The sequence below is a fragment of the Scatophagus argus genome, chromosome 15 (genome assembly GCF_020382885.2).
Source record: "Scatophagus argus isolate fScaArg1 chromosome 15, fScaArg1.pri, whole genome shotgun sequence".
NCBI classification, from domain to species: Eukaryota; Metazoa; Chordata; class Actinopteri; family Scatophagidae; genus Scatophagus; species Scatophagus argus.
In genome coordinates this window covers 11899459-11918195 of record NC_058507.1, presented here as the reverse complement: position 1 = coordinate 11918195, position 18737 = coordinate 11899459, and the positions used below count along the sequence as shown (strand labels likewise).

General features: G+C 39.9%; 1 protein-coding gene across 7 annotated transcripts; it reads left to right on the top strand.

Moving 5' to 3' along the window:
• Positions 1-91: 91 nt before the first annotated feature.
• On the top strand, positions 92-17940 carry lrrc9 (leucine rich repeat containing 9). 7 transcript variants are annotated; one of them, XR_006845338.1, is made up of 33 exons: positions 92-297; positions 901-1119; positions 1323-1463; positions 1759-1822; positions 1920-1990; positions 3439-3621; positions 3984-4139; positions 4287-4471; positions 4612-4764; positions 4840-5019; positions 5164-5284; positions 5646-5781; positions 5869-5997; positions 6083-6207; positions 6437-6622; positions 6698-6817; positions 6963-7154; positions 7239-7364; positions 7527-7667; positions 7843-8020; positions 8127-8347; positions 8436-8558; positions 8648-8778; positions 8876-8984; positions 9079-9212; positions 10004-10140; positions 10595-10812; positions 11659-11727; positions 12615-12740; positions 13784-13979; positions 14151-14307; positions 14394-14483; positions 16284-17940. XR_006845338.1 is itself a non-coding variant. In XM_046412088.1 (32 exons), the coding sequence occupies exons 1-32, from the start codon at positions 175-177 to the stop codon at positions 14425-14427; spliced, it is 4584 nt and encodes a 1527-aa protein (XP_046268044.1). In that variant the 5' UTR covers positions 92-174; the 3' UTR covers positions 14428-16181. The 7 variants fall into 7 exon arrangements, 6 of the variants coding, with proteins under 6 accessions (XP_046268044.1, XP_046268046.1, XP_046268045.1 ...); XM_046412088.1 differs by lacking the exon at positions 16284-17940 and having other exon boundaries at positions 14394-16181; XM_046412090.1 differs by lacking the exon at positions 16284-17940 and having other exon boundaries at positions 93-297; positions 4612-4743; positions 14394-16181.
• The last annotated feature ends 797 nt before the right edge of the window (positions 17941-18737 follow it).

Here is an 18737-nt window from a genome sequence, read left to right as displayed (position 1 = left end):
TCCACGTCAACGATACAAACTGGATTTGTTACAAACAGCTAAAACATCAAGTATATATAAATATATGTATGTATATTTTTTATAAAACGGTGCCCATGAAATAAAACGGAATTTTATGGTTTCGATTAATTGTAAAACCTTGCAGTGTGGCGCCCTCATGTGGCAGCTCATAATATGATCAGGCGCGTTGCGAATCTTTCAACATGGCTCCTTAGCAACCAGACGCTTCCTCCTAGAAACAGACCGATGCCAAACATTGCTGCAGTCAGATGGGCCACACAGATTCTGTTAAAGAAGGTATTATGCAATTCGTCGAAAAAAGAATAGTGTTCATATTTTTTGCCATGCGAGGTTTAATTGTGGTAATACTGTCATTTACGGCACTTTGCTGACATGGGCTAACAGTTCCAATATCTGCGCCTCAACTTAGCTAGCTAGTAGCGTAAGTTCAGAGGCTAGCCAATTTAGCCTGATTCACCCTAGCTATTAGTCACCATACTTACTATATCTAACAGATTAATTGCCATTACCTTTTCTTTAGTCTACCGATAGACTGTCACTACATTAGAGCATGATACATTCATTATAAATACTTAGCTCGGCTGCAGTCAGTTTTAAAACAAGAAAAGTTATGATTCAGAGTGAAAAACAGAAGCAGCGCGGTGACGAGGAGGTGGTCAAAGAGCTGGTGAGTATGACACTCACATTCATTTGGTTAAATTAATAGTATCAGTTCTTCACCTGAAATGTTGCAATGCAACGTATAGCGTATATGTTGCTATTTTTTTTCCATTCTTGTAGTACTTTCACTGCATTTGGCCTATTTGTTTTCCTCCGTAAATATTATTAGGCCTAGCTAAATGTAAGTCATTCTGTCACGTTAATATTTTTTCTTAACAGTGTATAGCCAATGGAGTGTCATACGAGAAAATAGCACAAGAAGGAAGCAACATCAGCTCCCTAGAGATCTTCTTCTCTGGTTTTCCCCGCATGGTCGGGCTTTCCTTTTTCCCAAGGCTCTGCCAGCTTACCATCGTGGGCCAGAACATAAAACACATTGAAGCACTTGAGTGCTGTCCTCTGCTTCGGGAGCTCTGGGTAGTTCAGTGTCATCTGACAGTAAGTCTGTTTTGCTGGTTCTGTTTCTAATGATCAGCACAAGCACTGGTGATAATAATATTTAATGCCATCAGTCCACTACGTTTTATATTTTCAACTTCTTCCTTAACCTTACACACTGTAATCACAGTTTTTATCTTCTGTAGTATCTGATCAGATCCAATTAATCAAACAATAATTTGCCCCATCTTCTCCTTTTGCAGGAAATATCTGGACTACAAAATTGTCTACAACTAGAAAAACTCTACCTTTATGATAATCAGATCTGTGAAATAAAGAATTTAGAACTGCAGAACAACCTGCAAGTCCTGTGGCTCAACAATAACTACATAACTCAAATACAGGTTTGAACTGTGTCCGATCTGTATGTTCATCTATCTATCTATCTATCTATCTATCTATCTATCTATCTATCTATCTATCTATCTCTATACATGTTTATTATACATAATGCAACATTCAGCAATAAATGTTAACCTATGAATGTCATCTCTGAATTTCTATTGATTTGGCTCACCAAAACAACATTTTCATTTCATGACAATTTGTCATATCAGTATAACTGCATGTTTTGCCTAAGTAGCACGCTCCCATTTTTAATGAGTTGTCTCTTCCATGTTCATATGTATGTTTTAAAAGGGTTTGAATGCACTTCAAAATCTCAAAGAACTGAACCTCGCTGACAACAACATTGAAAAGACTGGTAGGTTTTTAAAATCTGCTTTATTTTCAGGCTTAATTGAGAGTTGGTGAGCTGTGTGAAAAAATAATAATCAAATAATTTTTTTACTTCTTTTAAGGGTATAGCCTTGATCCTAATGCCATGCTTCAGAATCTTAATCTGTCCGGTAACAAGATAAGTTCCTTTAAGGTAAGATTAAAAACAGAAATATGCTTTCAAACTGAATTCTTTAAAAAGTTTTTCTACTTGTAATTTCTCATTAAATGCCTTGGTTTGAAGGAAGGGCAGTAATACATTTTTGTGAAATGTCAGGGTCCCTGCCAGTTCAGACTTTCAATCATTTCTACAGTGGGCTGGCAGCACAAGAACTTCATTGAGTTATTGAGCAGCATAACGTCAGTGATATACATTCATTATTGTATCTGTTAACAACAAATATTCAAAAGCTATGCAGAGCTTGTGTGACATGTGGGTTATTCAGTTATACATTATATAAACAAAAGAATTTGGACACACCTCGTTATTATTGAATTCAGGTGCGGGATGGGCCCTTACTTCCAGTGAAGGGAAATCTTAATGCTTCAGCATGCCAACACATTTTGGACAATGCTATGCTCCCAACTTTGTGGCTGCAGTTTGGGGAAGGTCCTTTTCTATTCCAGCATGACATGAGGTTCATAAAGACATGGCTCGATGAGTGTGGTGTGGAAGAACTTGACTAGCCCACACAGAGCCCTGACCTCAACTCCATCACACACCTTTGGGATGAACTGGAGCAGAGATTGTGAGCCAGTCCTTTTGGGCCAACATCAGTGCCTGAACTGACAAATGCTCTACTGCATGACTGAGCAAAAATTCCCACAGAAACACTCCAAAATCTCGTGGAAACCCTTCTCAGAGCAGTGGAAGCTGTTCAATATCATTAAAGTGTGTAATGGTCAGGTGCTCTAGTACTTTTGTCTATATAGTTTACATTTTAGAAATACACTCTAGCTGATACACACATTCAGAGTATTTACATAGTGTTTTGTCTTGCTCAAGGTCATTCTGATAACATAAAGATGTTTTGTGGCTCTATCTTTGCTTTGCATCATATTCTTGCAATCCACCTTTGTCTTTTGAAATGGTGCAGTCCAAAAAAAAATGTTTGTGCAAAGAATAGTGCAAAGAAATGTAATGTCTCTCCATTGGTTGCCAAATCACTCCTCTGGCTTCTAAGAGCCTACAAGAGACAAAAAAATATTCCATACAATGTGGTGATGTAGACAGAACAATAATATAAAATGTGGACCTCAGTGATGTCTGTATGCTGGTCCGTAAAAAGAATGATGTGTAGGCTTAATTTATTCTTGAGAAACAATGGTATTTTAGTTTGGTTCCCAACCTTGCGTCCACAATCAAGTGCAAACCAAATGCAGTGCACAAGGTTTGACTGGCTCATCCTTGTTCTTCCTACAGTCAGAGCATCAGTATTTTGGATGAATGAAACAACATGGCTACTTCTCTTGGAGACAAGTAAGGTGGACTACAAGGAAATAGTTGGGAGCCACCGTTATAGGGCACAACTTGAGCCTTAGAAATAAGAGAAACCCCGTTAATGCATAAGCCCATGCTTTCTGTTGTTGTCATTGTAACAGGAGCTGACCCCACTTGCACGCTTACCCCATCTGAGAGAACTAGCGCTGAAGGACTCCACGTCAACTCCAAACCCAGTGTGTCTGCTCTGTAACTATGCCACACATGTGCTTTACCACATGCCAGGCCTCCAGCAACTTGACACCTATGATGTCTCGAGCAAGCAAGTCAAGGAGGCAGCTGAGGTAACGAGAGGACCAGCAGGACCTCTTAGTCTCTCACCTGAGTCTCTCGTTGGCTCTTTAGAGGATACACATGCTTTTGATTGAAGTCTGTTTGTAATGAGTAAAATATATAAGACACAATTTTTGAATACACTAACTAAATACAAAATTTAAAATGTCTCATGCATCACACATGCATGTTTCACTTTAGTTCAGCTGGACACATCTAATATCTTTGTAACACTTTTTGAGCTATCAAGTAACTGGGATTCTGTATGTTTGAACAGTGCCTGTCTGTATAAAAAAGAATGCAGTACTTTTGTTATTTGTTTCATCTATGTGTTTTTTTTCTATTTTTCTATTGTTTCTATCTTTTCTGTTAGTCCACAGTAATGAAGAAAATGATGTACTACAACATGCGGGTACGCAGTGCTCAGAGGAACCTGACAGAGACACGACTCAGCTTGATGGAGAGGAAGAAAACTATGTTACAGTTACCCGAAGAATGCATCAGATCAATCAGTTATGCCCTCAAGAATGTATGTAATGAATGAATGTATTTTTAAAAATTTTTTGGCAGCTGCAGCAAGATTGCATAGTAAATTATTTTAGCTGTAATTTCCATCTGCAGGTTGCTGTTATTGTTCAAAGTTAAGAGAGCTGTTTTCATTTGGATGCATACCTAGCTTGAACGTGAGCTTTCCAAAGCGCCAGCTGGTTGCAAGAAGTCTGCCTGCACAACGGAGAGTTCGACAGACAGAAGTGACCCAACCGCTGACATCAGTCGCGATCACGACATGGAGCGCAAAATCCTCAGCAAGATTGAAGCACTGAGGGAGAGACTGGTGCTCTGGACAAGGAGGCTGGATGAGTCCGTATATTTGAATACGACAGAGAGAATTTTACAGTTCTTTATACAGTTTAGTCTCATACTGTACAGTACGTGTTTCTACATTCAAGCATCTAATCAATGTAAAAGGGAAAAAATAATGTCCCTTCTTCTGTATTCAGGATTGAAGCCTGGTATGAGCGAGTTCTGATCCAGGCCACAAACATGACGGAATATACTGTCCAGTTTCTGCTGATGGAGCTAGAAAGTGTTGGAAATATTCGTTTGGAAGAGGGCCGTTCCACAGACCCTTGGTACATACATGGTATTATTAAGTACGATTACATTCAACATGAAATTGTCAGTTACAGAGGACAAGACTTACAGTTTATATGTTATGCATCCAACAGGTTTACTTCCTGTTGCGACCTCCTGCTGTCCCGCTTTTCTCATTCAGACTTTAAGGTCTATGGCATCACTGGGATTAAAATCAATAGAGTTATCCGCATCCACAACAGTGCTTTGAGGCTTCGCTTTGAGGACAAACTTCACAGCCTTCTAGCCAGTGAGGAGTCTGCTACATTCTCACAGTAAGTTCAACTAGACTGTAATGAAAAGTGATAATAATCATGGGTTTACCTATAATAACAGACATTTTAACCTCACTATTGCCATCATTGTAACACTGAGAAGGCCATCCTCTATTAGTTTGAATCTAACGTATACCTTTCAAGCAGGCGTTACAGACGTCGACTGGAGCACTTATTCTACATACCTGACCCTGAAAAAAATAATGAGAAGGAAGAAATTTTGTGCATTCTAGAGGAAGGCTTCAAAACAGCAGAACAATGTAAGGTGTGTATACTGCTGCAATTGCTAGTTTCACAGTTCCACCACACCAACAACACCACTGAGTGCAAGTTTACACCACATTAAGATTAAGTCAGTTCTCTTGTATATACCTCTATACATGATATAATGAACAATGTTTACAAAAATAAATTTCTACAAATTATATTAGTTTATTGAGCAGAATTAATAATAGAAAGAAAAGTTCTTTTGATGTGAAATTCTAACATATTAAAAGTTATACAATATGCTATGCATAAGCTATACATAATTTTGTGCTGTGCAGCGGAATGGGATCTGTAATTTAATATTTTCATTTTATTATCTCCAAATCATACTGAATTTTACGGTGTTGACTTTGACCTAGGCCTCGGAAAGAGGAGCTGCTATACCTTTGTCCAATAGTCTGAGTGTGACCGAACAGCCCAGAATTGAACACGCACTCCGCCAGGCCAGCAGAGGCCATTCCTGGCACAGTAAGGATACAATACCCTTCAGGCACAGTGAGTTAGTTTTGCTCATGGTATTATGTTCTTATATTCTCTTTGCTGTGTCTTAGTAGCTAAAAAGCTAAAGTTTTTTGCCTGTAGGTCAGATTATTGTTTCCAAAGTGTTTGTGGGCCACAGCGTCCCTATGAAACTGGGAGAACCAGTGGACAGGAGCAGCTATCCCAGAGCCTACTCTGTGTACTGCAGTGTGGACACTAAGCACACAACTGGTATGTAGTATCTCACAAGGCAAGAACAGAATTATTTTTCAGTCAGTATTTGTTTCATATCATTGCCTCCCTGTGTGTCATTCAGAGAGACCCTGCTCCTCTAAGACACATGGTGGCCCTGAATGCAGTGCCAGAAGAAGACAGTGGTTTGTGTTTGACCATGAGCTTGTCCTGCCTGAGTACATCATTTATTTTGAATACACTGCTGGGGTAATTGAATCTTTTTCTATTACTGTATATCCAAATGATGTTACAAATCAACACATTGCATACAGCCTTCCTTGGGGAACTCTGCTGTTCATTTTAACTTTAGCATTTAACTCAGAAAAAAACCCCTCATATATCCTAAAACACTAATTTTAACACCCACCACAGGTCAATAATCCTGTACCTACCATACAGTTTACCTGCATTATACCTTTTGATATGTTGTTACTAGCATCAAGAACAACCCGCTTTGCCAGACCACAGTACAGGCAGAGATGATTCTCGTTCCAACGATATCATCCTTGACGGCAAAGTCCTCAACATGGAACCTGTGCTGAAACCACATCCCAAGTTATTGAGTTTGGATGACAAAATTCTGCTAAATGTAGCCAGGGCCAATGTGCTCAGTCAGATAACTGTAAGTATTCTTCTTTTAAAATCACAACTTGATTTTGATTGTGAATGACATATATTCAGTGTTTTAAATCTCCAGGTCCTGAACCTTCATGGCAACAGTCTGAGTAAAATAAAGGAGATTTCCCGCCTCAAAGCTTTGCGGCATCTTACCATCAGCTTCAATGAGTTCACACGCTTGGATGACATTTCTCACATGGTAAATGTGATAACAGTCAGAAGAAGTACAAAACATTTTTATATTAACTTGCCTCTATGTTGCACCACATAATAAGAGTTTTTGACAGTAGCATGAAGTAGAAAACAAATCTATTCATCTATTGTCTCTGTTACCTAAATCACAGCCCAACCTTGAGTTTTTAGATGCTAGCTATAATCACCTAGTGACCCTAGAAGGACTGAGGGCATTGGGACAGCTCAAACAGCTCGACGTGCGCTGGAACAAATTGACCAAAGCCAAAGAAGACACGGCTGTGCTAAGAAAACACACACCTGCTCTGCTGAAGCTTGACACCCGATACAATCCTTGGAACAGGGTATGTGGTGTTATCAGATTAGATCAGAGATGTTGTACAAGGAACAGTGAGGAGGCATACAGTGAAGATGTTTTCATTTTCCAGCCTGAAACCATCAGAATGACCATGCTGGGCCGTCTAACAACTCTCACACACCTGGATGATATGATGGTTGCAGAGGAGGAGGCTGCTGAAGCTGTTCAGATGGCTGCTGGATCCAGAATTAACCAGGTTAAGCTCTTACAAATACAGATTGATTTTGAAATTGATTTATTGGGTCAAAATAAGCTGTAACACGCTCCACTGGAGAACGCAGTACAGCATGTGAACATCTCCCTTTATATTTTAGGATGTAATGTAATTCAGTCAGACCTGTTGATGCTCTGTTGGCAGGCATCTCTTCTGGCTTATTCACGTACCAACAGTGACCGACCCCGAAGTCTCAGCCTGTTGTCAACAGCCCAGCTCCAGTGTCTTCTCAGTCCTGTACCATGGAGCCTCAACCAAGAGTTGGAGCTAGACTGGACTGCAAAGGTGAGCTACAGGCATGTGTCCATAAAGGATTGGTTTATAAAAGAAAGGTGCTTAGGAAAATGCTTCCTCCAGAGAGTGACCAGGTTGCATAATTTTTCTACCGTGTTGATACATGTTTAACATCTTGAATAATGTATACATATTTTATGCATTTGTGACTCTGAATTATGTCCAGATCACCACCGTGAATCTTGATGGCCAGAGGATTTCCAAACTGATAAACCTCAATAAGCTGGTCAACCTACGCTGGGCCTCATTTAATGATAATGAGATTTCTAAATTGGAGGGTCTTGAAAGTTGCTTAAAGTTGGAAGAGCTTTCCCTGGACAACAACAGCATCAGCGCACTCAGTGGTTTGTCACACTGTCAACTTAACAATGAAATTGTAATGTTGCTACATTAAGACCCATCACAGACTTCATTATTTCTGTGACTGTCTTCTGCTCTCTATTTCCTCAGGCGTATCAAAACTGCATTGCCTGAATAAACTGAGTTTAGATGGAAATCGGTTGTCCAGTCTGGATGCCTCAGTTCTGGATCAGCTGCCCGACCTGTCCTTTCTGTCTGTGGAGAACAACTGTATCAGTTCCCTGCAAGGCATCCAGAGAGTTCGCTCTCTGCTTGAGCTCTACATCGGCAACAACCAAATTTCTACATCACAAGACATCTACTATCTGAAGGTAAGTGGAAGAGAGATAACAATAACTATAGTAAGTTTTAGATTTTCTTTGTGCTGTCTGAGCTCATATGTTCTTTTTTTCTTGTCAGGGATTGACAAACCTCATAATTCTGGACCTTTATGGGAATCCTTTGTTGGAGCAACTGGAAAACTACAGGATTTATGTGGTGTACCACCTACCTTCCCTAAAAGCTCTGGATGGCATTGCAGTGGTTTGTACCACCAATGGCAATTAATCAGACTTCACAATCATTGTAACAATTATATCCACTGCTTTGTATTTGTTGTTGTCCTTTTGTAGGAGGTAACTGAGTGTGAAAGTGCAAAGGATATGTATGGAGGAAGACTAACCCCTGACATGGTAGCAGAGAAGACTGGCCACTCAAACTACACAGACATCACCTATCTCACCCTGCAGTCTTGCTCTATTAGGTAATAGCTTAATAATTCACAAACAATGAGCATAAATATAAAGATTTACTGTGCTGAAAAATTAGGCTAATTAAAAATATTGTCTTTCACCCCACAGGATAGTCGATCTGTGTCCACCAGATTGGTTTTGCAACCTACGCAGTGTCAACTTGGACCACAACAATCTCACCTCTTTCTCAGGCCTCATCTATTTGCCAAACATCAAAGTACAAATTACACTGAATGCCAGATATAATCAGGGAGGTTTGAAATACACCTTAACCATGGGCAAATAAACAATTTCCACTGTCTCCTTTACAGGCTCTGTGTCTGAACTACAACCACATTGAGTCCATCCTGCCCAGACAGAAGACTCATCTAACAAACAGACAGATACTGTACAGCAAAGTTCATTCCAGTGGTTATGGCCAACAGAACCCATCCAAATTAAAGGGGTAACACACTTCTTATTGCAGTAATTCACATATTTCTGTATTTTCTGTACATTTTACAGTACCAAGATAGAGGTATGATTTTAAACTCAATGTGTAGACTATACCATTAGGGGGCAGCACTGACCAGCTAATGTATCTAACATAATCTTGACATTTATGCTACATTTTTGTCACGGTTCTAAAATCTAGATGGACATACAGTTTCAGGATACTGTAATTTGATTCAAGATAAGTAAGATATCTCTAAAATAGATTAGACAGACTAGAAATAGACTAAAACTAAAAATAGGCCAGAATATTGGAATGGTTTATATATGTTAATGCTCTAATGTGACCATATAGTGTGGGACTGATAATGTAAAATTGTAAAATGGCTACATTTATACAGAGCTTTTTTTCCAAGGTGCTTCCCAAAGTTTTGGAGGTTTATTCACCAATTCACACACACAATGGCAATGGCAGCAAGCAAGAGCATTTCGGGGTTCAGTTTCTTGCTCAAGGACACGTCAACATGCAGGGCGGGGATACAGATTGAGGCATGAGCACTGTGATCAATGGATGACCTGCTATACCTCCTGAGCCACAGTCACCGCCCACAGTGGGATCTTCCAATCACATTTTCCTTTTATAAAGTGCTGTGATAGGCATGCTTTTGTTTGCCCTGACCATAATTTTCTTCAGGTGGTCTGCACCTGTGAAGTCTTTACAGTTAAATGAGGCAGTGGGAGGGAGAAAGAGATGTTCATTTAACCACAGAGGTTGCAAACTGTCATTCTGTTATTGTGTTTAAGGGAAACTGGGCCTGCTTGCAGTCTGGAGCCACTGATGGGCAGCCTGGAGGTGCTGCATTTGAGTCACAATGGCATCTCCAATATGGCCAATCTGCAGCTCAGCAGGCTCACCAATCTTAAAGCACTCTTTCTTCAAGGTACGTATGGTTGATGTAGCACCCCTCCTTCACAAAGCCTGTTAAAACTTTGGTGTATAGAGCCTGTGAAAAGGCAAACACAGAAAGCAAAGTCTCCCATAGACCTTAGGCCAGGTGGGAGATGAGACTTGAAGAAAGGAACAACTGACTTTCTTTTCAACAGCTTTTGATGGCTTTTGATTGAGCTTTGCTTTGTCAGGGTGATTTGTCCCACAAAGCAATCCATACTTGTCCTTTCTTTCTTCTTTACTTAGAAACCTTTGCAAACTGTCTCTATAATTTCATTGACTTTTTTAGCAGGAGCAAACATACACCAGAAGTGGTATAATGTTTACATTGCCTTAAAATGCGGCCTTTTAATGTAATTTATCTGTAATTTACTGTTGTTAATAGAAATATTAGACTATTGTTTCAGATATTCTTGCATTGATTTGAAAATACTTTCTCTCCCTAGGGAATGACATCAGCCAGGTGGAGGGACTGGAAGGGCTTCACCAGCTCAGAGAGCTTGTCTTAGACAGGAACCGCATCAAAGCTCTTACAGATAACTCTTTCAGAGCCCAGAACGTCCTGCTAGAACTGCACCTAGCAGAGAACCGGATCCGGGAGCTCAGCCATCTAGATCCTTTGATTGAGCTCCGCAAGCTTTTTCTTGGCATGAACAAACTGCAGGTATTCTCCTCCTCACATGCTTGATTTTTTTTAACATGTATATTCAGATTTTCAGTGAAGCTGCCTTTATGACTCACACCACAGTGATTTCCTGAGGTGACCACAAGGTCACAGCAAGCAGCTTTTGTGCAGTTTTTGATTTACCATAAAATTTTACTGATTGGTTCATATGCTGAATGTGTCAGATGTTTAAGAATGGGTTTCATTCAGCATGCCACTGTATTACTTTTTACTTATTTCCCGGCATTTGCAAAGTAAGACATGAAGTATTGTAATCATGAGTCATTACCACCCCACTGTGGCGTGCGAGGGGTAGCATTAAGGAGAATCAAGTTTGATTGAAGGTCACGGCCGTGTGTATGAAGAAAGAGGTGAACAATCAGGACAACGTGCAATCAGCTTCTCAGTCTGCATCTCCTTCTCACCCAGAGCGAGTGATTTGCACTTTTGTTGCCAGTTCCTGCCTCCCTTCACTTCCTTAATGTTTTCGTGCATTCAATTAAGACACAAAATACAGCAATCACCCCAACACAGCAGTTCTCACACTGGGGGTATCGTTGAATCACAGCCAAGTGCAACTATAACCTAGGAATGACAGAAAACACCCCAACGCTCTGTTGCGTGCCCAAACTCTCCCATGAGATTAATGATAGCTCACACATGTAATCTCTCTCATCAGCTGCTTTCATCCGCCCTACACCAAAATTATGAAAGGTTCAGCCCTGATGCATATGTCTCCATTATCAACACACAGCAGGCTACAACCAGTCAGGAAAAGAAAAGTTAAATGAGGAGTTACTGAATAAAAAAAACCTTAAGATAATGTTGTTAATTTACTTTTTATAGGACATCTCAGAGCTTAACAAACTAGAAGTTCTTCCTTCGCTGACGGAGCTCTCTGTTGTTGGCAATCCTGTGAGTATTACAAATGTTCGCACATTAAACACAATTTAGTGATGTGAACTTCAACAAAATATTATCCAAGTTCGTTTTTCTGTTGTGAGCTTTGATGTGAATCCATTAGCTGTCAGTCAGAGGACACTTTGAACTCTTTCACTCGCAAATTATCAAAAAGCACACTCACAGGCTCAATTTCTCACTTGCACAATCCAAAACACTATCCCAGTGTAACTGTGTGGTTCCAAATTAAGCGATTACATGATGGGCCATCTGCTGTCCCTCAAACTGGCCAGCATCAGAGACAAATCCGTTGACCAAATGGCAGGGAGCTGTTGGCCCCGTTACATCACCCATCTGGAGCTCATGGATCAGGCCTGAGCAGAGCCTGCAGCCCAGGTCCTCCCTATCGTCCACAGGGCTATGCTCAGCTGTGATAGCCTCTGCACTGCTCGACCCCATCCCCCTTTTCTTCCCATAGGATTGGTTGATCCTGCCAGAAGGAGTAGAGTCCAACAGCCACCCCAGAGACAATACCTCCTGCTGTTGACAGCATGAGATCCCTACCTCCTCCATGTTTCCCAGCTAAAGTCTGTCTCCTCCTCTCCACTGGATATTCCGTTGGCATGCACTCACAACTTAATCACAGCGGCAGTGTCCTGAGAGTTTGTACCCTGGCCAGAGGGTACCCTCATCTGGGCACTGAGCTGTTTGCTGCTGTCAGATGGGTCACTGAAATAGCTGTTAATAAATATGCTGGGACCCACATAGCATCATATTTATTCCAGATGTCGCAGGGTAGGCTTCATTGAGGCTCGACAGTTACATTTCCTGGATGCTTATTAGAGGCAGCATAATTTATTACTGGGTTGTTATATCACACAGGTGCTTTTATTTTCTTTCAGGTGGCCAGAAATTCTCTGCACAGACCAGCAGTAGTGCTCCATCTGTCCCAGTTGCAGGTCCTGGATGGAGTAAAGGTTACCCTGGAGGAAAGGACCAGGGCTGAACTCCTCAGTGCTGATCCATCAGTGAGAACTGCAACATGCATGCTCACTCAGAAAAGCACTCATATAAAATAGTAATAATAATAAGGCTTCAGCATTTATTAAAGCATTTATCCCCCATAATTTTATTCCTGATAGTGTGGAAAAATCTTTGAAACATCATGTAAATTTCAATTTCTCTCTAAGATCCTGGCTTCAGGACTGCATACATTCAGTACATATCAAAAATGAAGGTACTTCACCTATATCAAGTTTATAGAACCATTTTTAAGGTTAGTTTGCAGGATAGGAATTCCCTCACTGTCGTACTGAACTTGTTTGTGTTAAAAGCTCATAATGGGTCTGATCATGTAAGAAGCAGTCCCACTGAAAGAACAAAACAACAACAACCAAACCACACCAAAAAAGGAAACACTGGATCAAACTCCCTCTGAATTGATGTTCATGTAATGAGAGACCATGGCAGTAATTCTCCTGCAGCTCTGAATTAAAAGCGGACTAAGCCTGCTGGCATCATCCTGCTGATTAGATGAAATGTGCCCGGCCGATAATGCACCAGTGGATTTACCCCCCTATTAGCCAGGTCAACACGACCCCCTCTGCTTGTTAATCGTAGATGTGAAATTGACAGAGCAGGGATCCTGCGTTTTCTCGTTAAAACACTAACACAAACCTCCCCCTATTGACTCTTATAACTGCTGTCTTAGCTATTACTCTCGACTTTTACCTGCAGCTGCCTCTGTTTGAATTTGAACATTGGTTATTGATGAGTAGTTAATTACTATTCCCCTATGTAGATACTTACATATGTGGTACAACAAGAAATTTAATTGACTAATCCTCTGCCAAGTGTGTGTGTGTGGAGTGGACATGCTGCAAGGTAGAGAAAAAAGAAACATTTACAAGGTTTGAAAGCATATTCAGTGATGTCAAAGACATCGAGTTGGCTCTGGAGGCCCTGAAGAGGCAATTTTTACACATTATATGAATATCTTTTTCATTGTAATCCTGTCCTGGAGCATTGCTTGTATCTTCCTTATGCTCCCTATTTAATATTTCCCTTATAGCCATGCTCCCAGTGCACTGGAGCTTCTCTTTCTGCCACTGAAATAAACCTACCCGGACTGCTACCCCTCATGCCTCGACACACCCCTCTAAGAGGAATGAGTATAAGCGGAGGACTACAGAACTTGCATATCATGCATGGGCACGATATCCTGCCAAACAACATAGACGAGGCCCAATCTCAATATACATACAAGTGTGAGTGTGACGTATCTGCTCTTGACGATCATTTGTTTTTTGATCAATTTCATTCACATTTTAGTATAATGGTACACCAGAAAAATGTTGATGCGTTTAAATTGAAGGCTGGTTTGACACTTCCTGCTCTCTGACCCACACCCTTGTATTAACTCCTTGTATTAACTTCAGACAAGAAGCACAAGCACGGTAATGCTATTCGAAGTGGCCAAACTGACATGACATTTAGACACATTCGAAGAACAGGAAGCAGCCTGGCAACCACAGGCCTTCTTCATGATGGGACCAAAGTCATCATCTCATATCCCAGCCAGGAGCAGGACAGCAGGTTGGTAAATCCAAAATCCAAGAAAGATCTGTTTCAAAGATAAAAGAATACTCTTTGACTGTTTCCTCATACTTGTTATGTTTCAGATTTCCAAATGGTGGCAAACCTCCACCGATGTAGCGGGCAGAAGAGGAGGAACATACCATGAGACTTGTCAATCAATAAACTGCCCAAAGGTGAACACATGTGATAGCAACAACTGTGGTGTGGTCCTATATCAAAGTATTTTAGGACATCATCTCTTGAACATGCACTTTTTTGTAAGTGTGTATCAATATTTATGAGCCTCTGCACATCTTTGCATATTTAATGAGGAAAAGGTTAAAACATACAGTGAACATATCAATAAACCTTTTCAGCTCTTGAAATTTTGGTTTCAACTAAAACATGTTTGAGGTTAAAGAAAATCTGCCTACTTCAAGGCTGATTGTAGTGCATCCCTTTCAAATGCATTTATAATGACTGTGACCTTATTTTCCATCTACACATGTGATCGCTAACCATGGTAATCTGAGGATGAGAGGTTTTGGTGTCATTTCTACTGCTATCCCAACTTTGACTCTGAACAAGAGAAAAAAAACACCCACAGATGTAAGGGCGTGTGAGTTTGGCACACTGCATCCATTGGGTCAAATGCACCCTCAACAAGTGGATAATCCAGCTTTAGCACACCTCTCTGAGGACAATAATCTGCAGTCACTCAGATAAAGATGTAATCTTGAATGAGGTCCAAATGGATTTCGGAGATTGTCATTTTCATCATGTTAGCCTCTTTTCGAAAAGCTCACCGCAGTTTCTACTAATAGGCAAATCTCGTGTGTTGTAACTGGAAATGAACCTACTCCGTTTGATTTTTATGATGTTAGTTCTGTTGTCCAATTATAATCCTTCCGGTCTTCCTGTCAGTTTAGTTCAGCAATCTAGTAGTCCTGTAGTTAGCAAAAACACCACACTGAGCCTTAACTGTGGAAGGTGCAGTTTATAGAATGTGATCTAAAATCTTATCATTCTGGGACCTCCAATATGATTACTGTATGATAAAAACCTCCATATGAAGATTTAAGTAGGAGTAGGATTTAAATTGGACAAATATTCCCATCAATTGATGAAACCACAAATGGTATATAAGAAGTAATGAAAGCCATCTGTCTTAGCAGCTTCTTGCAAGGTTAAATAGTTGTTTAATTTAACTTGAGACCTGCATTTTTCTCAGCACATAGCCTTTCATATTTACTTCTTCAACCTGAATCGGTGGCATTAACGTGACCACTAGGTGTCCTTAGAGCTCCATTAGCTCTCACTTTCAATGCTGCTAATCAGTCCTCAGTGAATTTACCACCTGCCCTGTAGTAATTTATCAGCCAAAGGCAGATATGTGTGTACATGCTTTAGTTTTGTTTTTGCTGCCTGTGTAGCTTTTGCTGGACATGTGAGGCAGCAGCCAGCTCTAGGCAGCAAAAGTGAAAAGCTCTCCCCAAACAAGCTCCTCTAATGCATGTACTTAACTTCACTTAATTTGTGTTAATTCCCAGCATTAAGCGGGGCTAATGACTGTGCAAGTGAGTGCACTGTTATTACCTTGCTCCGCCTGACATCAAATGGCAGCTGATGGACTCACATGAATAAAAAACTCTAATGCACAGATTTGGGGGCTCAGTATGAGCTCTCTAATGCATTAGGTATTGCAAACGATAATTACACATTTCATATTTGTTTACAGTATGTGCAGTATGGATATGTTACAAGTATAACTGTTTTTAATGCAACTGTATTTCTGTATGGTGTAAACTTATGGAGAGCATGCCACTTCATACAGTATGGATTTTTTAGCATATCTGTCAGTATTTTCAACATTAAAATGACATTAGCATAAAGATTGTGAATAATTCATCAGTTCTGAGTGAACCCAGATGCACTACTCTCTCTCTCTCTCTCTCTCTCTCTCTCTCTCTCTCCCCCTTTGCTCCTCCATGTAGACCACATGGTTCGTAGCTGGTTTAATGGGATGGAATGTGACAGGTTATGTTTTCATCAGCCTGATATGGAGCCTTGGCTTGGACGGGAGGGAATAAAAGAGTGAAAGAGAGACAGAGGGTGGAGAGGAAGAAGTGAAGTGGTCTCTACAGTTGTAGTCTGGATTCATAATTAGACATGTTTGCGCTTGTTGTGAATCAGTTATAGATGATGCTCTTTCCCCCATCCCCACCAACACACACACACATAGAAAAACACATGCTCTGTATGGGGCCATTACTGCTGGTCCACTAACTCCCTGCATTTGCTCTGCCTGTGCATTCAGAGCACCATTAGTCCAAGACTCTGTGAATAATTGCTGAATGGACCATGTTTTCACTGCAATCTACTCTGGTTCTAATGTTGGTTGATGTTGCGGGTGAAGTAGGAGGATGAGGACATTGGTTGATGTTTGATGCTGCATCTTGTGCGATGCGTATCAAAGCATTATGCGCAGTATGCGTAATGGGTGAACAACATTAAACTCTATGCATTACACACTTACCAGCTTGTATTAACTTTAGAAGTGCTTTGGTAGAGGTTACAATTACACCAACATCACCACTTGACTTGGAATTGCTTTTTTTAAAAAAAATGAAATGTTCTCCCAGACATTCGGTTGTTGATGGTGACCAACTGCAGGCCATCATCAAAATATAAATTATTTTGTTTTTAAGTACATATTATGTCCCCAGTTCATTTTTTTGTCCCCACAAATACATTCTCTATTCAAAAACAATCTCACCATATTGCCTCTCTTGAAATCTGTCATTGAGTTATTGTTGTCGCTTGTCATTTTCCTGTAATTTGTTTCCTGTGAGGCTCCCAAGAATAAAGAGTGAATGGAGAAAGTGAATAAGAAAAACACAGATAAAAGAATGTAGTGAGAGTGACAATTAGAATGAAAAGGAAAATGCTTTTATTTTGTGTAAACATTTTGGATAAGAGCACACCTCGCAGTAGCATTAAATCTTAACTGCTTTTCATTTCTGGACTTGTGTGTGATTCATCACATTATTGAACTTGTGTGTCATTTATCACATTATTTCAATCGCACAAAGCGTGCTGTGTGGTTAACATGGCAAAAACAAGGTAACAACAACCAAACAACAGACAAATACCCAATTTTCTTCTAGATTTAGTGGGAATCAATTTTGAGAGCACCATCAGATGGTCTCCTTTATAGCCACTTTGGCATCAACCTTTTTTATTTCATGGTATTTGTATTTATTTGTGTCCTTTAATGACCCTTAAGTCTTAATTCAAGTTGATATTCTTCATCATGCAGCCAACAAAAATGGAGCAATTATTTTAAATAAGTGGTGCTATGGGAGGATTACAAGGTGCAATACATGTTGTCGTGACTGACTGGCTTTTCTGTTTCTGATGGTTTATTGTGTTCTACACAGAGCAGAAATTGCTTTTTCAAGATGACAAGGAAACACAACCTCCTGCACATCCTTATCCTCTCAGCCGTGGTCGTGAATAACAACAACAATTTAATCCCCTTGACTCCAGATTATGATATTTCCTTGTGTTGATATCGTGGCCTTTTTAGTTGATCACTTCATGATCCTACCTTTTGTTCTCCTTCTGTCCAAGCAAAATCAACATTTTGAGGCAGACAATTGACCGCAAATCATTTTCATTATATTAAAATAATAAAATACTTGTAGGATTTGCTCTTTTTGTATTAAGAACATGATAACAAGGATTTAGAGTGTAATATTAATATTTCTAATCCTGTGTCTGATTTTGGGGTGGACTAAGCGTTTTAGATTCGGGATTTAAAGATCCTGACAAGACAGAGGTTGAAAAAGTATTTAGGAGGATAAACAACCTACTGGGATGTGCCATTTGATTTAATTATAAATGCAAAATGGGATGGTCTTTTCATTGTTCAGTGAAAAGCAGGTTTGAGTTGTAAAATCTGCATTATCTGCCTTTTTATTTGAATAACAGTGTATTCGTGGCAACTTTTCATACAATACAGAAAAATATGACAATACTGTCTGATGTGTCCTGATTTATATGGGGCTAACAGCACTGCTTTATCCTATATGTACAGTCAATAATCATAGTTTATAATCAAAGCTATTCAAACTTACTCCCGTTTTTATGAATCTTTGACTTGATGAAATCCTTCATAGCTTTTTAATGTTTGTTACAAAAGTTTTTCAAAGATTTCTAAACAGTAGTTAATAATATGGAGCTCCATGTGTACCTGCTTTTATAACACCACAGTGTTCAATCAGCGTTTAACAGGACTAGTTTCTCAAAGTGTCCAAAAGCTGAAGGAAATGTATTTTTCTCCTCTCTATTCAGTGTCTGAACAACTCCGAAATACATTAGGTGTTCACTGAAGTCCCGCTTCATATCCATGTCAACTAGCAACAGTAAACACAACAAACACAACA